Source organism: Meleagris gallopavo, chromosome 2, assembly GCF_905368555.1.
Source record: "Meleagris gallopavo chromosome 2, MGAL_WU_HG_1.1, whole genome shotgun sequence".
Classification (NCBI taxonomy): domain Eukaryota; kingdom Metazoa; phylum Chordata; class Aves; order Galliformes; family Phasianidae; genus Meleagris; species Meleagris gallopavo.
The window spans coordinates 47,598,582-47,621,061 of NC_139405.1; the positions used below are offsets into that span (position 1 = coordinate 47,598,582).

Genomic DNA, 22,480 nt, shown 5'->3' on the forward strand with positions numbered 1-22,480 from the left:
TATTTAGTCTCTGACCGTTTCTACCATTTCAGAAAATTAGAGATTGTTGACAAGTTCTGACTTTACATATTAGTGTCTCTGTGAAAAATGGAGGAAAATATTTTAACGTATTTTATGTCATTGGCTTAAAGAAGATACATCTTGCAGTAGGATCCAGTAGAAAAGAACAGACTTTTAGGCTGACTAAAGGAAAATGAAAATTTAGCTGAAAAAGTGCATTGTTAAGGATCATGAGAGCTGAAACAGGAGGTCATGATGCTGCAGGCTGCCTTGGAAGACAGTGAGGCTGGTATCTGCTCCTAAAACAGTTGTTGCAGATTATCTGCTGACTCTGACAGATGATACTTGCTCAGTTTGCATTTTCAAGATGGCAGAATCCTGCAGACAAAAGCATAACCCATACTAAGACTGACTGCTCAGAGTACGATTGCTCAGCAATGAGCAAAGGCTCACTTTTCTAGGAACACTTAAAGTGCCCTTAAGAAAGTGGACGAGTGCTCCTTGGTGTGAAGTGTGTTAAAGAAGATGGGAGGAACTGGGACTCAGAAGGCTTTTCTGGATGGTTTTCTTTTAGTGATGCTTTGCAATGATCTGCTCTTTTGGGTTCAGTACTTGAGTCCCAAGGAAGTGCCGCTGATGTAGAAATACAGTGTCTCCTCACAAGTTGTTTTTCAGAGACTCATAAAAGAGTGTGTATATTTGACATAAAATGAATAGTCAGACTTCTTAGATCTTTGAAATGGAGACATCTTACAGTAAAGTCTAAAGCTTCATTTCCTTTCAAACTTGCTATATTTGGACGTAATAACAGAATTTTGGAAAGACAACTGGGCTAAGACATACTGGCAATTAGACTTTAATTAACATTGGGTGAGATGACATATAGGACCAGTAGGCAGATACGTCAAATAGTGAAATGGTTCTTTTGCAAGTGTGAAAGAGTGGTGGTACTCCAAGACAGAAATCTCAGTTAACAAACCAGCTGGGAAAACAACACTTCTCTACAAGAAAGTTAACTGAATGCTTCCATTGAAAGTCTCCATTTTGAAAAGAGTTAATGCACTCCTTTCAGTCAGAGAGTATAGTCTGAACTTTGTTCAGTTTTTTCAGTTCTTGGTTGCTTTTCCTGTTTTCCCTTCATATCAGATTTTCAAAAGAAATTTTTATTAAAGTGTCAGGTGAGAGAAACTGAGTTTTCCTTCCATGTTTCTTACCTTCTTGTGTTCTTTCTGTAGAGAAATGTCTTTTTCTAACTTAGCAGCTGCATCTCACAGAATCATAGAATGGCCCAGGTTGGAAGGGACCTCAAGGATCATGAATCTCCAACCCCACTGCCACATGCAGGGCCACCAACCTCCCCATTTAATACTAGACCAGGCTGCCCAGGGCCCCATCCAATATGGCCTTGAACACTTCTAGGGATGGGGCATCCACAACCTCTCTGGGCAGCCTGTTCCAGCACCTCACCACTCTCTCTGTAAGAACTTTCCCCTGACATCCAACCTAAATCTTCCCTCCCTCGACTTAAAACCATTTCCCCTTGTCCTGCTGTTATCTACCCTTTCGAAGAGTCGACTCTCCTGCTCTTCGTAGGTTCCCTTTAGGTACTGCAGGCTGCAATGAGGTCACCCTGCAGCCTTCTTTTCTTCAGGCTGAACAAGCCCAGCTCCCTCAGCCTGTCTTTGTAGGGGAGGTGCTCCAATCCCCTGATCATCTTCATGGCTCTCCTCTGGACCCTCTCCAACAGCTCTCTGTTGGCTCCAGACCTGGACACAGTATTCCAGATGGGGCTTCGCAAGAGCAGAGAGGGACAATTACCTCCCTGTCCCTGCTGGCCACTCCTCTTCTGATGGAGCCCAGGATACCATTTGCTTTCCGAGCTGCAAGAGCACACTGCTGGCTCATGTTAAGCTTTTCATCCATCAGGACCCCCAGGTCCTTCTCTGCAGGGCTGCTCTCAAGGACCACTCCTTCCAGTCTGTAGAGATGCCTGGGATTCCTCTGGCCCAAGTGCAAAACTCTGCACTTTGCTGTGTTGAACCTCATTAGGTTCACCCAGGCCCATCTTTCAAGCCTGTTGAGGTTCCTCTGAATGGCATCCCTTCCTTCCACCCTGTCAACGACACCACTCAGCTTGGTGTCATCAGCAAACTTGCTGAGGGTGCACTTGATTCCATCATCGATGTCATTGATAAAGATGCTAAAGAGCACCAGTCCCAAGACAGACCCCTGGGGGACACTGCTCGTTACTGTTATCTCCATTGGCTTTTCCTTGTAGACTAGGCAAAGAATTCCCAGCCAGCAGAAGAAAGCACAACTGAGGAATTCTGCCTATTCAAGAGAAGTTGCTGTGTTTCTGTTGTACTGGGCAGCTGCTCCAGTGACATAGTTAAAATATCTGATTTTTAAAGAGCTGTCATGTTTTTTTCAGAAGTTATAATGTAAAAAGATGAAATAACGGTCTATATCTGAGTCTCGGCTTCCATTTCCAGGATGAAACAATGTGAGTGATCCATGAGGCCACGAGCCAAGCAAGGTCTGCCAAACCTTGGCCAGCTTCAGATTCCTATAAGCTGTTCTGTTCCAAATCAGAACCTATTTTGGTTTCTCTCTGTTGGATGTTTGTGGCAGGAGATCTGAGCAAGTGCTTCCTAAACAGCTGCTCATACAAGAACTACTGTGTATGGGCAGACCAGAGTCAACACTGCAAGTGTGTGACCTCTGACTAGTGTTTCAGTCACCCATTCAAGGAACAGATAAATGCCAAACTAAAAATAGCCAGTCCACAGCCCAGAGTAAGTGTTTTCAATCACCTACATAATAGACTCTTTTGAGAGCTTGTTCTTAAACACAGGATACCAAGAAATTCATTTGCTGAAAAAAGCTATGTAGTCTGTATGTATTTTTTTTCCTTTTACAAAAGCCCCTTTTGCAGCTCATTAGAGGAAAAGTTATTCCTGTTGATTCTCTGCAGATTGCTTCCTTAGCTCTCATATAGTTTAAAAAAAAAAAAAAAAAGGGAAAAAAAAAAACTGAGAGGAGGGGATACCTTTTGAACAGAATGGAAAGAAGGAAAAGTGAAAGGTTCTGTTAGTTATGTGTTGGTTGAAGTGCCTGCACAAGCTTCTAGTGCTGTTTATGGAGCTGCAGGCTGCATCTGCAAACACAGGGCTACCACCCAGCTGCCAATGCAGCAGTGAAATGTGGCAGCCGGCCCATGCTGGCTGTGAGGGCATGTGGGTAAAAAGGCACAGCCTTCTTTCCAGCCAAAGAAACTCAACAGGTGTGCTGGTGACCAACAGTAGGCAGTGTGTCTGCTGGACAAGACCAGCCTCAACTGAAGTGCAATAAAACAGAGGTTTACTTCTCTTAACATGTTATTTCTTTAAAAAGCAAATCTGCGGCCCTGCTAGCAATCAGAATAGAGATCTGTGAAAAGAGTGGACCCAGGTTCCTTCTTCAGACAAGGTTTAAGAGTATTTGAATGAGATCTCCAGAATATTCTTTCTTATGTGAGAAAATGTGAGTTGAACTAGATGATCTTTAAGGGTCCCTTGCAAATCAAATGATTCTATGATTCTATGGTGTCAACACAGAAGAGTGTCTGACAGTAGCTGTCCCACTGATGCAAAAGCACACAGTGAATTTTAATGCCTGGGTAGCCTTTTATGATTAAAAAGAGTCCCTGCCTCATACACCCTGACCTTCATTTGAAAATCCCATTGCTGTCACTCTTGGGTATAGGTAAACATACATTAAGATGACTTGCAGAACATTGTTGTTTTGTCTATTATCTACCACTACTATTAAATTGCTGCCTTCAAATAAATACGTCAACAATTTTTTAACTACTCTCTGTCATATGCTGTAAGAAGTACCATGTTTTATTCCAGATCTTGTGCTGGCATAACTGTGCAGCACTGGGGGCTTTAGATGTGACACACAGCATCTGCTGGTGGTGTATCAGAGTGCAATCACACAGAAAGCAGTGCATACATTGTGTTGCTCCACTTCTGAAAACCTTTAGTTGCACAGCTTCTATATGTTTAATTCTCCTTTGGAATTGGTCCTGCTTCCTTCTCCCTAAGTAACTTCAGTGAATGGTTTGGCAGTACTAGCACTTGTCAGACCTGCTTCAACTTAACCTTCCCTTTCCCTCTGCCAGCTGACTTTTGACACAGGATGGGGGACTGGCAGCCATCTTACATCTTCCCCACCTATTTTATAGCGTAAAACGTTATGTGTGCTGTGTTCTGTTGTAGCTAATTTAAATGTAGCTTTGAGGCAGCCTGTAGCCTACATAAGGACTTTCTCCAGGGGAAACTGTGATGCATTCCCATCGTCTTTTTGCTCTGTAACCTTTTAATTGGGGAAAACAAAACAACAAAAAAAAAAACAACAGGGAAGAGCTGGGAAGGCATCTATGAAGGCGGCAGCTGCTTCTGAGTGTGGTGTCAGTGCAAGCTGGCTTGTTTTCTGGGAGAGGGTGAAGATATTCAAGGAAGATGTATGGGGGTGAGAGGCCTTGCTCTGGATGTGGATTGCTCCACATTCTTTTTCACAAAGGCTTGTCCATAAAGGGAGCGATTGCACTTAGCGATGCTACTATTATCCCTGCGTGTAACCCTGATCCCTCCATGCTGACAGGGTCATGGCAACTGAAGTAAGAGGACAACTGAGTTGCTTCTTTTTGCATCACCGAAACACCAGAATTGTGGTGTTGCTATTTTGGTCTACGCGTGCGCTGTTTTATAATAAAAATGCGGGCTGTGTGGTACTGCTTTTGAGGGGCTGGCTCTTAGACTAGAACTGTCAATTGGAATCACATCTGTCCTGTTTGTCAGCTCTGCAGTCACTTGAGACCTGGGTGGAGAGGACAGTCTGTGGCAGTAATAGCTCAAAAGGAATAACTATGGTTCGCAGTGGCTGAGGGAAGAGAGAGAGCCAGTTTGGATAACGAGATAGAAGAACTTAGCTTGAGTGGCTGTTCCTCCCCTGCCTAATGAAAATATCAGCTGCTGTTAATTGCTTTAATGATGTTCACAACTAAAATTTTAAATGTTTTCTAAATTCTGTATAGCCATTGCCTTGTTAGTGTAACTTTCATTTCTATTTGAATTCTGAAGCTACAGCTGTACTAACTCTTAACATATATGTGGGCATTAAGATCTCCCTACTGCTTGAGTAAATTTGATTTGCACCTTGTTTTTTCTTTACAACTATTTGTAAGTAAAGAAGTTTGAGCTATTCTTGGCTATTAATAAGTAACACTAATATATAGGATGTGTGTCCCAGGACTCTATGTACCTCCCACCTCTGAAAACTGAACCCTAAAATCGATGTCCCTCATAGTTTATCCTTTCCAAGCAGCTTGCAGAAGAATACTTGATGATGCATTCTGCTGTCAGATAACGTAACTCAGTCTGTTGTATGACTGCATCCTTTTACATTTTAGAAATTCCGGATGTGGAAAGACTGTCTTCCCCACAGTGATAAACGTAGTGTCCCCAAGGCTGGCAGTCTTGACCATCATCTAGTTGTGATAGCCTGAAATCACTTTCCAAAGTTAGCAATTTTTCTTCTCAAGTACATCTCTAAATTTGTCATTGATAAGGCTGGTTAAATCCCATCTTGAGGTCTTTCTTGCCTTTGAGGGACATACTGCTCAAACCAGTATACCTATTTATATATACCTGCATAACAGTAATTGGTGGTGGATATGGAGGAGTCCAAGCTACTTAGTCTATCCATGTATTTCTTCAGCTCTGTATCTGTATGGCTCTGCAACTCTTAGCTAACTTTACACTATTTCATATTCTTTGGAAAAGAATCAGTGATCCTGAATATTCAAAACCAGTAAGAGTCTTGGCCATTGAGAAGTAATTCTCACAGGATTCTTCACCTCTGTCAGGTTTTTGTGTTTTTGTCAAGTGAGACCAGGCATATCAGAGAGAACTGTATATTTCACCAGAACACTTTCAAATTGCTGACGTGAAATGTGAATAAAAGCCTTTTCTCACCCCTGTTCTTATCTTCATTCTAGTTCCATTAACATTTGTCCTCTAGTTTGTTCATTTAGAGGAGTACATTATTGCAGCAGGTTACTGTCACTGTCAATATTTTTGCAACCCTATGCATCTCCTTGATTAATTTGCAAATGACAATGCCGTGAAGGCTCTGTAATCGGGAATAATGAATGAACTGTTTGTCTAAAGCTACAGAAGGAACTTTAGTCTTAGTTGTTTTCTTTCTTGCTGGGTGGTCAAGAATGAATTCTGTTCTTTGAAACTTCAACTCACAGGACTCACATTTTCACGAATCACTTATTGATCAGTTGCTTAAAACAATATGTATGGACATGTTGGTATATTGAAGGTATACCTTATAAAAAAAAAAAAAAGTATGAGCCTAGCATATTGGAAAATGCAAAGGGATCTCGTCACTCTTACATCAACTACCCAATAAGTATCGTCCTTTCAGACTTTACTGACCTAATTTAGATAAGGTTATTTCTGAAAATCTGTCTCTGTATTTTGACAGGGATGTACTACGTGGGTACATTTGCTCATGCGGGAGAAGAGGAGGAAGGAAAAGGGAGAATTACTAACCACTCTTTATCAGTGAAGGGTGGCTAAGAGTTGGGACAGACACACTCATCCAATCTTTCAAGGAGTATTGTGGTATCCTTTTTAATATGTAATCCTGTGCTTTTTCTCATGTTGTGTCTCTGATTGGGAGCAATGGGCATCTAAGTTGCATACTGACAAGGAACTGTGATGCTGTTACGGTGTACTTTAGATGTGAGAGTCTGAGAGTGCTTATTCTTCCTTGATTTTGGATATGAATCTCTAAGTGACCTCTTTGGGAGTTCCTTGGGCTAAGGTGTGCTCTTCCTAAAATAAGCTTCAGGCTATTTACCGGCTTATCTACTAAACAACATAGTGTTAGTCGGCAGATGCTGATAGGCTTTAGCTAGGACTTTTTTCTCTGAGCCAGCTGGATGTGAATGAACTTTGATCTAGAAATCTGATTTCCATATTAATATACTGATACCTGAAAGTAAACACTCTGCCAACAGGATTTCATGATTCTCATGGTCCTAAAGCTGTTCTCATGCAGCTGTAGTTTCCAGACCATGCAGTTTGTGCACACAAGGCAGAGCATGCTCAGGTCAAGCTGTACCTGCCTGTGTAGACAATGCCATTGTGCCTGTCTGTCCATCCTTCTCATCTAGCATCCTTCTCATATTCTTGCCCTGCAGCTTTCTGTTACATCCTCTTTATAGCCAGGCACTAATGGTTTCTAGGTAAGCTCCCTCCTTCACAGCAATGTGTGTATTCCACTTCCTCGCAGAATCTTATGAACGTTGTTTTTGGCATTACTCTTGATTAAACAACTGGAAAACACACTTTTAAAATGTCAGACTTGTCCAAATTGAAATAATCTGAGCTGAAGAGGTTCACGGTATGTGCCTGCCTAAGCTGGAGTATCTTGGAAAGATTTTTAGGTAATAGTTGTTATTTAAGGTGTTAACAGAATATAGAATATACTGAGTTTGAAGAGATCCACAAGGATCATTGAGTCCAACTGCTGACTCCGCACAGCACCACTCAAAATCAAACCCTATATCTGAGAGCTGTATCCAAAAGTTCTTGAACTCCTGCAGCTCGGGGCCGTGCCCACTCCCCTCGGCAGCCTGTTCCATGCCCACTGCCCTCTGGTGCAGAACCTTTCCCTCGCGCCCAGCTGCCCTCCCCTGACACAGCTCCATGTCATGCCCTCGGGCCCTGTCGCTGTCACCGAGAGCAGAGCTCAGCGCTGCCCCCGCTCCCCATGAGGATCTGCAGCCGCCATCAGGGCTCCCCTCAGCTCCTCTGCTCTGGGCTGAACAAACCCAGGACCTCTAGTCCCTTCTCCATCTTTGTAGCCCTTTATTGGGTGCTCCCTACTGGTTTTATGTCCTTACATCATGGCACCCAAACACGACCCAGTGCTGGAGGGGAGGCTGCACAGCATGGAGCAAGAGTGGGACAGCCCCTCCCCCTCACTCGATGGTAGTCCTGGGCCTGTTGCATCCCAGAGTATGGCTGGCCCTTGCTGGCTCAAGTTAAGACTGAAATAAGGAGGGAAAAAAAAAAGAGTGTTTTTTCCACAGTATGGGAGGACTTTCAACGGCTCAGTTGAAGCTCTAGTATGTCTTGGAAATTTGGAAAAGATTAGACTTGCTTTGTGTCAGAGATTCCTGCAACCAGTTTCTAAAAGTGTTCTCAGTTTAATCAAGTATCTCCCCTTCTTTTTCACAGATGTTTGTCTTGTGCCTCAACTTGTTGAGTTTTGGCAGTAAGCCGCCAAGATTGTCTTATGTGACAGGCTTTCCATGTAGGGAGCTGGGCTGGGCTCCTAGCAGTTTTTGTTGGCAGAAAGCCGTGGTCTCAGTGCCTGGGAGCAGGGAGTTGCTCAGTTCTCTGTATCCAGTGGTCCTTTCTCCGACCCTCAGCTGGAAGCAGAAGGTGCACAGGAAGAACATAAAAGCAGCACCCCAAGACACAAAAGCAGAAGAGGAACCTAACTGTGGAAATAAAAAATGAGATTTAAATATTTAAGAACAGAAGCAGAGGAAAATAGGTAATGAGGGCAAAGGCAGACTGCTGTTCTCCAACCTGAGAACTGACTGTAGGTCTCAGAAGACTTTTCCATGCTCTGCCAGCAACTTCCTGGGCCCTTCTGTGTTTGTAAAGTATTACTTCCCTCTAGTGGTGGGTGCAAGGCTGTGGGCATAGCCCCCTCCTGCTTGCTTTAGCGGCAAGGGTAGGTCAGATCAAGGCCATACAGATAAACTATTGTGTCCCTACTTGCATCCAGCCATTGATATCATATTATGTAGATAAAGATACGTTTGATGTTCCTGTGAGATACTGCACGATCTGCTTAAGATGTATTGTTGTGAAGTGGGCACTCAGTGTTCCTCTTCTAAGTCTTTCACCTGGTCCTCGAGGTCATGCTTGAAGACAGGCTCATCACAAGATATTTCTGTAAATAGGAACAATAGATAAATAAATAAACATAGATCAATTATGATTATTCTGAAACTGTAGGATCCTTATCTGTAAATGAGCAGGTAAATCTGGTAACTTTGTCTTTAATCGTAGAATCATAGAATCACTCAGGTTGGAAAAGACCTTAAAGATGATCGAGTCCAACCACGACCTAACCGTACTACCCTAACAACCCTCCACTAAATCATGTCCCTGAGCACCACATCCAAACGGTTTTTAAGTATGTCCAGGGATGGTGACTCAACCACCTCCCTGGGGACCCTATTCCTGTGCTTAACAACCCTCTCTGTAAAGAAATTTTTCCTGATATCCAACCTAAACTTGCCCCAGTGCAACTTGAGGCCGTTTTCTCTCATCCTGTCACCAATGAGAAGAGACCAACCTCTCTCTCTCTGTAAGCACCTTTCAGATCTTGGAAGAGAGCAATAAGGTCTACCCTCAGCCTCCTTTTCCCCAGACTCAACAGCCCCGGTTCCTTCAGTCTCTCCTGGTAGGGCATATTCTCCAAGCTCTTCACAAGCCTTGCTGCCCTTCTTTGAACCTGCTGCAGCACCTCCATGTCCTTTCTGTGCTGAGGTGCCCAAAACTGAACACTGTACTGGAGGTGAGGCCTCACCAGTGCCAAGTACAGGGGCAGGATTACTTCCCCAGTCCTGCTCACCGCACCGTTTGTGATACAAGCCAGGACGCCATTGGCCTTCTTGGCCACCTGGGCACACTGCTGGCTCTACTGCTTCTCAGTATGTTTAATTAGTGCACAAGAATGGTGAATAAAGGTAGACCTTGTGGTTGTGGAAGAGGCAGCTGTTCTGGTTAGAGCAGCTTGGTGCAAATCAAGCATTTCTAACTCTTATTTGTTGCCAAGACTAGATGATATATGCTCAGGGATATGGGGCTTTGAATTCTGTGTTGCTGTTGGGGAGTTCACATTCAACTAGCTGGTTGCTAACAAGATAAGTGCCTGATGAGAGAGGAAATAGTGTATAACTGCATGATCAGGATTGTGTCATGTTGGGAGCACTGAGTTCAGTGGTAATCAGAAACTGTTGCATTCACCTTTTCACCTGGACCAACAAGAATGAGAGAGACTTTTTTCTTTTCCTTGACACTAGAACATCATAGTCAATATTTTAGGTATTTGAAAAAACATATGATCCCTTAGTAATTTGATGGCATGACTGTTATGGTTCTTGTTTCTATTTTGTGTCCTAAGCCCTGATATTTCTAACCCTCCTCTTGTGGTCATTAACATCCCTTCCTAGTCTTCTGTTCCTGACACCAGTCAGTGAACATTAGCAGCCTTTTTGTGTTGCAGACCATTTCATTTCTGTTGTTGGGTTGTTTTTATTGTTGTTGTTGTTGTTTTTTAAATTATTATTCTCCATTTAACCAGGATTAGCTCTAAGTCCAAAACAGGTTTCTTTGATTATAGATTTGCATTTTTTTTATGACTTAAACTATTCTTCTTATTCATGATTTTATCCATTTTTGTCCAATTCACAGGTCCCTGAAGACAACTGAATACTTTGAAACACTTGGAGTTTTCCTTTGCATTCCATGCACATGACTATGGGATAGCATTGTTTCACCTGCACTAAGTGCAGACTGGCCTTAAAACCAACAGGTTACATATGCAACCAATAATTGCTAGTCCTGGTAATTTATAGCATTTTTATTTATTATCCTATTGTGTGAACTCTCACCTTGCACTGGTGCAATGCCATCCATATCTGCGGATGAACTAGCTTAGGGCTGACTGTATTAGGTGTCCTAAAAAAAGAATAATAGAAATCATCTTTCATGTAATAAATGGATACCTGAAGAATAACACCCTGTTTTCCTCTTTAGTTTTGACTATTTAAAACACACTGACTATCTTCCAGGTCTCTAAAAGAAATCCCTGCTATATATGGTCTGAAACTTTCAAATGTGGTCTCTGCCCACGTTTCCTTCATCTTCCTCTTCCATCTTTTCTAGAGAGTTTACTCCAAATTCACTGTACAATTGATGGCTCCAGCTCTCTGCCAGAGGCTGAATGGCAAACAGTTGGAGAGGTTATATATCTTAAACTGCCACAGCTATTTACTAATTAATGCATGGCTGTGCCCCAAGGTCTTTTGTCCAGTAGCCTGCAAAGAATTCACGCAATTTAAGTGACCACGAGCCTCTCTTCCAATACAAGGTTGAAATTAAGTTGCATTAAATAGCACAGATTTAACTTTGGTTATATTTTTGGACTTCTGAATATTCAAATGGAGTTGGTTTGTGTCCTGCCAACATTGTTAATGGTATGGAGAGGGTGCTTAAAAAGAGACTGTCCATCCCGTCTCTCCCCTAGCTGTTTCAAATGGTGAATGTTTGCACTCCCTGTCCCCACACCTCTTTTCTTTTAGCTTTTTTGGGGGCTGCCTCCTACCAGCCATTCTTGTGGTTTCATTTTTCCATCATTTGCTGTTTGCAATACCTTATTTCTCTCTCACTGGAGCAGATGATGGGAATGCATGAGTTTCCTTACACAGCCTCATGGTGCTAACAAGAACCTTAGTATCTAACCCTTCAGGTGTACAGACCCCTTTTAGGCTGGCCCAACCTATCTGGATTTAACTGCTTAAGTGTAATAGGATCAACCACACTTATCTCACCAGTGAAATCAAGCAAACAGAAAGCACAACTGTTTCTTCCTTTCCTCTGTCATTACAGCTGCTGTGGAGTGCTTGGCTCCTGAGCTATGTACATTTTTTTCATGCTTGACATAAAGCTGAGATCATGTACACACAGTGTTTCAGGAGAGAAAAAATGCTTTCATGGTGCCCATTTATTAATTCTGCCAAAAATAGGAGCAAGAGTTACCTTGTGGTCTTCTCTCCTGCATTTGTTCTTGGAATCAAAGTTCAAATCTGCTGTAAAGTGGTGAAGGCGTGTGTAATCTAAAACAGTGTCATTTAATTCAATTCCAGTATGTCAGGCACAGTTATGTCTCTACATTTCTAAAGTATTCCTAAAGCATTTTTCCTCAATGTAGGAGAGCTGTGTTAGCTCTTACACCCAAGTTTCAGTGAATTACTGATACCCAACTGACATAGCAACAAAAGTTGAGGGTGAGGGCTAGCTCAGCAGTGGATAGCTGTCATTTCCAGGGGGAGATAATGTCTGGTGATATCACTAAAGATGGTGTTGTAAAATACATGCCTAGAGAGAAAAGGCTCAGATAGAATTCAATCTTTTCTGCTACAAGTATTCCAAAGGTGAGATCAATGAGGCTCCTTGGCATTATCAGTGGACATCTATAGGAAGGTGTGAACTACTCCTGCACTTTGCTTCCTGCAGAGCAGTGTGAACCTTGAAGATGTAGAAGGCTGATTTGAAAGAGGTATGAGTGGAGAGAGATAGAAACAAGGATTTCTCCTGTGTGATTTATACCAGTCAAAATAAAACTAGTCTTTGAGGAGCTCTCATCTTCAGTGGAGTGTGATCACAGTAAAGCTTTATATACTTTTTAGGGACTTCCCCCTCACTGTTGTCTTTCTACATCATTTCATTTGGCAGAATGCAACAGCCAAGAGTACAAAATGCATTATCTGACAAAATATTCAATGTGTCAAACAGCACATCTGAGTGGTGACAAATGCACAATTGGCATTTATGCAGCTCCATGGGTGTATATTTTGATTGGTGTTTAGAGCATTAATGGTAACTCTAGATACTCTATCTTAACAGTATCTATAATAAGCTACTTAGATAAAATGTTCAGAAGGCTTACTTTCTATTTGTTGAATTTCTGGTTCTTAGTGTGATATGTGAATTGATGTAGAGCTGGTAGTAAGCTGCTGAGGTAATAAGTGCTCCACTATTGTGGATTAGTCTGTACACCTTCTACTTCTGAATACTTTTATTGAATATCTTTGAAGTCCATGGAAGATTCAGGTTCTTAATTTCTTCTTCTCCCCTCCTACCCCCCCATTGTTTAAATCACTAAAAAGTTTATAGCATTGGGTTAGAAACTCTCTCATTGCTAGAGTTATCTTACAGTAACTAGTCATCTCCACAAATACCCACGCTTCCTTTCTGACTAAAATGTATGCTGGAAAGGAGTGAACTTGCTAATTGGACAAAGGATACACTTCATATGTTCTTATTCATCAGATCTAGCAGCCTGCATATCTACACAGTCATGTTCCTGCATGCTTTCCTTCTAACAGGGGAATAGGGAACTTATGTAATCCATTTCTGTCCCTTCTCCTCCCACCCTAATGAACTTTGAGAAGCTGGCATTTCAGCTGAAACTTCTGATATGGTTGTTTGGCACTTTGGTGATGATATTTAACTTTAATTAGATTAGCTTGAGCTTATTTGGTGTCTTCCTTGATAACGTTTGGAGTCTTATCCAGCCAAAGCATAATACTGGTGTTACCTGTGTTGATTGCTACTGGATCTGTTATTTCAAAGCCAGTAAAATTGTTTTGAAAATCAGTGGAACTAACACATTTTTGTGAAAATGTTCCTTTAAAGAATTGTAAAGGTGTCTGTGGAGTTCAAGAAAATAGGTGCTACTACAGATAACAGTCTTGTTGCTTCCTCATGACTCAAATCTGTCCAACCCTTTGGATGCTCCCAGGTCCCTGTCTTCCTTCAGGAGATGCTGAGGTGATGCAGTGCTACTGAGCTGATACCTTGGAGTGGGGGGGAGAGGGAGGCTGGCAGTGCTGGTGTGCTGGCTTGATCAGAGCTGTGTGTTTGCAGCCCTGAAGTTTGATGATATGGGACTTGGCATGGACAAGAGGCTGAGAACAAAGTGTTTTGTATGTGCAATAAGGTGCTGAAGCTATGTTACTTTGATCCTAACTTTATCAGCTTGAAGTGCCTCTTGTTGTTGAAAAATGTAAAAAATGGCTAAGAGAATGTTTGCTTTTTGCATAACTACAAAGATCATGAGCAGTGATATCTGTAGCCAGTGAATTCTCATTGGGATTCCAGAGCTCAGAGGTCCTTCAAAAAGCGGAGATGGGAAATCAGACTTGAGGAGCATTTCTGATGTATCGGTAGTGGAAAAGGAGATGTAGATAAAGGCTTAAAAAATCTGTAAGATACTCCATGCCTTAGACTTTTTGCTTCAGTGCAGACTCTGGAAATATGAGCTCTTCTGGTGGGGTGTGCACTTTATCCTTCTAGGCCAACTTTGAGCAGGAGGGATCTTCCACAGCGGGAAAAAATGAACAGTCCAGTCAAGGATGTTTTCAAAGCAGTTTGGTAGCTTGCCACAACTTTTATCTATTTTCCCTTCCCTGACTTCTTCCCCCCTTTTTATCCTGTTGGCCAGTATTGTGAGAATAGCACGACTTGTGCTGCTGGGCACAGGTCAGTAACACAACTGCCAGATACAAGGGAAGGATTACTTCTGCATGGCTGGGGCTTGAGCCTACATTGGCCCATAAGTGAGGAATCAAGCTATCATCCATTACTGATTTTATTCTTGTCTGTCACTAGGCAGATTGGGTTCTGTGTGCTATCTTTGATCTGCTTTTTTAGATAGTTAAACTCTATCTTTATGAACTAAATGGGAATTTTGTTTTTTCAGGAAGAAGAGATGCCAGATGTAGAAATTGACATTGATGACCTTCTTGATGCAGCCAATGAAGAAGAGAGAGCTCTCAAATTACAGGTAATATTATTTTCTAATTTTAAATCCAAATGTGGTTAAATTAATGCATCTGGATTCGTATCTGATCAAATCCACTGTAAGCATAGAATTAGAACAGAGAGGTTCCTACTTCAGTGTTTAGCATAATCTGTTGGACTGTATGAAGGTAATCAAAATCTCTTAGGATAAGAAATTTCTGGAAGGTAGGTGATAGCAGGAGAAAGCTGAAGTTCAAAGAATTCAGAAATATAGGGAGATATTTTAAGACAGATTAGAAAGCCCTATTTTTTTCTTGATCTTCTTTATTTTTTTTTAAATAAATATGTAAAGTAAAGGATATAGAAACTGTGTGGCTGAGTCACTTTTTGATGACCAGATAGTTTCTCTGATTCACTGCAGAAATGTGCATGTATGCATATAGAGACTAGAAATTCTCCCTTGTCCTTAGAGTACTGGAAGATTTGTTTCTCTAATTATACCAGCTAGAAATTTGAACCCATCAAGTTCTCGTGGAGCAACCCTCCTAAAAGTGCAACAGAATGATATAATGATCAGGAACAGGAATTAAGATGTGAAAACCGTATAAGGTTTTCCATTTGTAAATTTTTCAGATGCGCTAAAGAAAAGAAACTTGTCCCTAAGCAGTGGTTTGCACTTCAGCCCATTTCTCAATCACTAAGTTGTTGCTTAGGTGCACATCTCTGGTAGCAGTGGCTATCAGCGTGCCTTTCTTAGTGCCCACTGCCCAGCCATGGAAACACATCTCTCCAAGCTGTTTACTCAGCGTTCATAAATAGCTTTGCCGTTTCTGCTTAGACTAGCTGCTTGCAGCTGCCCTGCCCTGGAGTGCCTGATCTTGCTAATGTCTGTATTTTTGCTTTGCAAAAAGTGCTCTCACGTAAAGCTGCTTTCACTGTGTGTCACTGGAAGAGATATTCTTAGATTCTCCTCTCCTTGCTTGTCTTTATGGGAGGGATTTTGTTATTTCCAACTTAGAGGAAGTAGCCATCATTTTTCTCCAGCTACAAAACATTTTGGCCCACCGAAGGAGTAAAGCTGACTTGATGCAATGCTCAGTGTTTGGTAGCATCTTCATCGAGTGGTTCCTGATTCTTGCTTGATTTATTTTTCCCCACTCCCTTGTGAGATTTCCTACTGTATACTTATTTATGTTCATTGTTTATCTTTATTGAAATTGATGTTTTCATGTTTTGCTTCTAGGAAACTCTTGTAGATTGCTACAAACCAACAGAGGTAAAAAGACTTTTCTTAAATACTATTTATCTGTGACAATGTGGCTATGCTCAAGTTAAATAAACTTTATTTATTTCACTTCTTTTAAAGTTAATATAGGAATGTTAATGGCAAGCTGATGGGCTTGGGACTTTATTTGCTAAAAATGCTGAAGCCTGTCATTTGACTATAGTAGGAATGAACTGTGACTGAACTGTGATCATACCAGCAGAAATATACGATTGTTGTCCTATGTAACGTTATGGTTGAATTTACTGATGCTTATAGCTGTCACGATACAAGAGAACTAGACACAATTTTCAACACACGTTCAAAAAAACGTCAATCCTACTATATTTCCAGGAATTTCAACTTGAGAGATGGACTGTGTGCTCGTCAGGGTGAAGTCATGTAATTTTAATGTTGGTAGTAAATCTGGGAACTGTAATGCACATACACATCTCAGCTAGTTCTTTCTGCGAGTAGACTTCAATGATGGTAGGACAACCTGAATTAGCAAAATATAGTTTAGAGTATTCCATTTTCAACTTGATTTTTGAAACAAGGCTGTATATGGTTCCTTTTCACCATGATGAGCAGTGCTGCAATATCTGTAATTGTAGCCTCTTAAACTACTGGGCCTTACAGACATACTGTCAGGAAGAACTACTGTTACAATTACAGGTGCATTTTCCAGTCCTCTGGATGCTTTCTTTGGAAACTTTTCAATTTTATTTATTCCTGTCACACATTGGAAAAGTTGTCCAGAAGTTGCTGGTAATAAATAACTTTTTGACAGTAGAGGGAGCTGACCCAGAAAGACTCACCTGGTGAAATGTGTATAACTTGTTCTATGCTGTTCCAGCTCTGAAGTTTGACACTTAATGCAAGGACAAATTTCAGAGCTCTCATAAGCATACATGACAGGTGCCAATGAGTTTTCCACTGGAAAGCTTGTTTGTAAAATTGCAGTATTTGTGCAGAGCAGGTAAATTAAGTTGAGGTGGCACTTCACATGAAAAAACATCTTGAACATGTATATTGTTGTTAAACTGCCCTCAGCTCTCTGGGATGGTGGAATATTAATACTGCAGTTTTTGACTTGGCTCTCCTAGTCCTCTGTTGGTGGAATGGAGGCATCTTCTTTATCTGGCAAAATACCCATCTTCCTTGACAATCTCTTGAGATAATCCAGTCTGTTTGAGGATAGTTGCAAAAATGGGAGATGTTTCTCAGGACTGTTTTCACAACAGCAGCTTTTCTTCTTCATCTGTAGCATTATGAGCCCAGTAACACCACATGACTAATAATTTAGGCTGTATTAAAATTCTAATTTTTAACCTGTCATTGGTGAACGAAGAAAAGCCTGCAAGTAGGATTAAATTTGCTGTATGAGAATCTATGCATTTTCTAGAAAATCTGCAATCCTTTCGCATTTCCAGACCATGGAAAACTATTGAGGTATTTGATTTTTGAAAGGATTTCTAGGAAGATTGTGGAGAAAAAATATGAGCTGATAGAATTTCTCTTGACCACTCAAATAGAATCCATTGAGTGCACCAGATGCTTTTGCAGCAATAGTTGTACAGTTTGAAAAAGGCTGTAATTTCTTTCTGGGTAAAAAGTTATGTAGTATGTCTCCACTATTCAGAACACAAGAAAAAATACAACAGACAAATAGCTCAATAACTTGAAGCTTTTATCCCGCATGTAATAAATAAAGTAATAAATCATACTTCACACCAGTTTTGCTCAGTTTTATGAAACTAAAGGTTAAAGAATGGCTGAGGAGTTTATGCATATATTCTGGATTGATTTTTCATCAGAGGAAATGGAATTATCCAGGTCACTTGAAAAGGGGAAGGAATTTTGAATGTCCGTTCTCAGCCTCTGTAATAGAATCATAAAATCCTTAGATTTGGAAGGCCATCTAGACCAACTCCCCTGCAGTGAACAGGGACACCTACAGATTAATCATGTTGCCCAGAGCCCCATCTAGCCAGGACTTGAATGTCTCCATGAATGGGCCATCCACCACCTCTCTGGGCAACCTGCTTCAGTGCCTCAACACCCTCACTGTAAAAGCTTTTTTCCTTATATCCAACCTAAATCTACCCTCTAAATCTACCAATAAATTGGCTAAAGACAGTATCTGATACTAACTTAGGAGGAACTGCCTGAAACCTTCTGAAGCAAGTATGTGTGGGGGACTTATCTGCATGCTGGAGTTAAACCACAGCAAAGAACTGCAGCTAGACTGTGAATGTGGACTAAAATTTTAAAATCTTTCTGGAGGTAGCAGTTATTGCTGTTGTGTTAATTTGTATGAAAATATGCGTGATGTGGGAGCTTTCTTGTAAATAGTGGTTTAATTTACCCAAACAAGGCAAACACATTAATTAGAAAAGTGCATGCAGTTATTATGATTTTTTGGGGTACTGTTAATTTTATATTAGTGATCCTTAAATCAAAAATTTGATGTACTAATCAAATTGATATGCGTTGTGACTGATGTGTCATTCGCTATTAGAAATCAGCTATATAAAATTTGCCAAACGGTAAAAATAATGTCTGGGCATAATTTTTCAGCTTGGCTGTTTCTTCAAATGTAATAATAATTAAAAAATAAACCAATAAAAAGCAACCAAAACTACACAAAAAACAATAGCAGTGAAGAGATGCATTTAGTGACTATTGCATTCTGAAGTATACATTTTTATTTATATTAGTCAGTGCAGCATATGATTCATCTTTATACTCACATTTTTTATTTGTGCTGAAATCTCCTTGCTCCATGTAGCTAAGTTACACCTGCTGAAGAAAAGTGCTTGACTTTTCTTCTGAGAAGCTTGTCCTAAGGAATAGGCTTAAGGACCTCCAGCTGTGACAGTGCTTTGACATATGACAATGGTCTTCCCATCGTGCAAAATTAAACATTGCTTTCTCCATTTCTCTTAATTACTTCTGGTACTATCATATCTAGTTCCAAGGTGGTACAAATCATGTAGTTTAAGCTATGTAAGCCAAGGCTTGTTATGAGAGAACAGCAGTTCTTTTTTGGCACTGCTATAGGATACTTTTTGTGCATGAAATGTTGTACGTGAATGGTTGTGGCTGAAAAGGAGCTTCGAGCAGCAGCATCCACTGCTGTTGTCCATGTGGTCAGGGCAGATAGCACTTCTCTGTGCCATGCATCGCCTGGGGAGGATCCCACCCGCACCTTTCTCAAGTGGCTTTCTCAGTTCTGTGCAGTAGAGGGTCTTAACATAGGTCACAGGGAACTTTGAGTTTCATGTTAGCAGTGAATAATGCAACAAAGAAATATGACCTGTAGCTTTGACGTTAAGGTTTTGATGTTTGACAGTAGACTCACTTAGAATAGGAAGACTGTTGTGGACGTGAAATTAAATGAAGTATACTTTGAAGGAGGCTGGCTAAATTGCAAGATCACCTGTTTAGACTCTGCTCTGGAGATCATCTGAAGTATTTGTCACAATTAAAGCTTCTGCAGGTGGAACTGCCAAAAGTGATGTAAGGGGAAATGAGGAAACTTGTGAACTTTTGTGAAAGAGAAATTGAATGAGTGAGCAATTTGTGTGTATACTGACTCTGAAAGGTGTGGTTGAACTACATAATGTCTGCAAAAAAAGTAATCTTTGAAGAGAACCTAGTTAAGTAAGTTCTGGGTTGTTTTTTTATTCTTTTCTTTTTCAAAGGAATGTGTAAAACTTAGGGCAAACGGTTTAAAGATCTCTTCCACTCAGGCAGGCAGAATTAAATCTACCAGACCATCTTCTTAGTATAAATCTTCACTCAGTGCAAAATGAGAGAAAAAGTAAATGAAATAGCACGATAAAGTTATGTGGTTGAGAACTTTGAATTAATAACAGTTTTCAATGTGATTTCCAAATTTACTGTGCATATTTTCTGGACAATATGGACAGTGATTTAAGGGTGACTATTCAGGGTTACTTAAATGTCTCGAGTATTTCAGCAGCTTTTAACAAGTTTGAGAAGGTAGAGAAGGGCATTTGCTTAATTGTGCATTTCCTCAAGTTTAGTTGGAGCCAATGGCACCTTCAAGATTGGTCCAAGTACTGTGTTTTTTAAAACTAATTTAGGTATGCCTTTAGATAATGTATGCATTTAGTATACAGACATGAATTGAAAGTATACAGACATGAATTGAAATAGTATTTCTCAACTTTTGAAAGATCATTTGTTTTTTGGTCCTGCTGTGTTATGAATTACTTTGGGCTTATGTTACTGGTTTCTGATTTTTCTGATTGTTTTTAATGTAATCGCAGGGCAGCAATACAGAAGATACCTAATCTAAGCAATAGTAACTAAAGATGTGTCCTAAAGCCTCAATGCAGTATACTGCCTTGCACTTCAGACAACTTAGAAGCTCAGTCATGGTAGCTCAGTTGATGGGTGATAAATTATTAAGTCACTGTAACTATATTACATGTCCATATTACTTGATAGCAAATCATTTTGTAAAGAAAAAATGTTAAGAAACATGCATATTTAAAACAATGCAGACAGAGACATTTTGAAAAAAATATGATTTCTAGTTGATCCGTTTAGAATCATAGGATGGTTTGGGTTGGAAGAGGTCTTACAGGTCATCTAATTCGACCACTTTGAATTCAGTGAGCTTAAATGGTTTATATGCCTGCTGAAGTCTGCCCTACATTGTACTACAGTGTTGGAGAGAATTAAACATGCATGTTGTCATTTCTGCAAGTACTCATGAACACACCTTACAAATACTCGTCACAGTATTTTAAGAATGAATGAGTGAATGGGGATTTGAAAAGAATAAACTGTGCTCATTTACATGCTGCTGAACTAGAGTGTATATCTTAACCATAGCTAAGTGTTGTGGTATTTAGTCAGTGCCTTCTACAGAGCTCACCAAGAAGCTGAACTGCTGAGTACTGTCCTTCTCTGGGCCTCACAAGTGCCCTTCGGATTGTGCAGAGAGGCTGCAGAGGTGCTGCACCAATTCTTGCTATCAGAAGACATCTTCTGGCCCCATTTCCCTGAAACATCTGGGACTCATCATTTCCCTTCTTCATGTGCAGTCACCTTAAGGTTTGAGCCTTTGGGGAAGGGAAAGGGTTTGGAAATAGGGTTCCCTCTTCTTCTTTTTTCTCCCCCATCCAGATGGCATTTTTGAGTTTCTTCCTCACAGAGTTATGTAGAGCACTCTCCAGGCTGGATTTACTTTTTGCGTTCAACTGATCAGGCTCTTTTTCTGGGAGATAGCCTCAGGCAAACAATTGAGGAAATCTTGATTTTTGACTTGGCTGCAGGGAAGTAAAGCTGTGGAGCAAAGCTGACTGAGGATTCATTTCATGCTCTGGTGAAGCAGAAGCATGAGACACCCTTCATTTTGGCTTAAGACCTAGTCCTATTACATGTGTTCTGTTCATGGGAGAGAAAACTGGAGAGAAAAAGTCTAATTAGTGTCTAGAATTAATTGGATGACTTGAACAGGAAGCCCAGAATTCATTGCCTGTCAAATGACCTCATTAAAAAAGTGATTCGCATCTCCAAAGCAGAGAGGTGATTTCCTCCCCTTTGCTGAATTATCATTTCACCTTTGTTTGCCTTTTTTTTTTTTTTATTCTTCATTAGATGAATGTTTTTGCTGAACTAAATGCCTTTGATTCTAGGGAAAGCATTAGAGAATGGAGAAGGCAACTGCCTAGGGCTGACAATTAAAGAGTTCAAATGAATTATAGATTTCATCTCTGTCCAACTCTTATTTGAATTTGACTTTAGAATTAGAAGGATGTGTCTTCTAGAAACAGCAATTTTGTATTATAAATTACAAGACTCTTCGTGCTTGTGACAGAGCTATATATACAGGTGATCTCCTTGAAGAAAATCCATAGAAAGAACATAGACTACATTTATATACATTTTTTCTTTTTTTTTTTCTTTCTTCTTTTTTCTTCTTTTTTTTTTCTTTTTTTTTTTTTTTCCCCCTGTTAATGAAGGACCAAACTGTTGGTACTGGACTTTTCTTCTATTAAAAGTACAGATATGCCCTCCATGCTTCTGGCTGTAGTCCTCAAAGGAATAATTTGTAAGTTCTTGAATCTTTAACTGAGTTATTTTTAAGTGTTTTTCAACTATAAGAATTAAAGAAGTATTAATACATAGATAATTCAACCTGTTGCAGAACTACTTTTTACTTATCTTGCTATATGATTAGCTTTCAAATGCTCGATGCTAAACGTCAGCCCAACTCTTAGAAGGGATTTCACAAAAATGCGCCATGTAAAATGATTTTTTGTGTATGAGGTCGAGATAGATGTGGATATTAAGCCTTCCATTAAGCTTCAACTCAAATGTCCACAAGGAATAAAACTGCAATTTTTGAGTGATGTTTAAAGAAAATAAATGGGTATTACTGTGCGTCATAAAGTCGAGTCAGCTGTAAAGTGAAGGCTTATTAAAACGCTGCAAAGCTGCCTTTTATGCCTCCAAGAGGGAAAATGTGCATCTGCTCTACAATGCTGCCTTACCTTGATGTAGT

The 22,480-nt window shown here is 40.4% G+C and overlaps 1 protein-coding gene across 1 annotated transcript in view; it reads left to right on the forward strand.

Moving 5' to 3' along the window:
* The window catches only part of PPP1R14C (protein phosphatase 1 regulatory inhibitor subunit 14C), a 52,998-nt gene that overhangs the window by 26,784 nt on the left and 3,734 nt on the right, over window positions 1–22,480 (forward strand). The window contains exons 2-3 of the mRNA XM_085217023.1: window positions 14,632–14,715; window positions 15,916–15,948. Of these exons, the coding sequence (XP_085073149.1) occupies window positions 14,632–14,715; window positions 15,916–15,948 (117 nt within the window). The remainder of the gene's footprint in view (window positions 1–14,631; window positions 14,716–15,915; window positions 15,949–22,480) is intronic.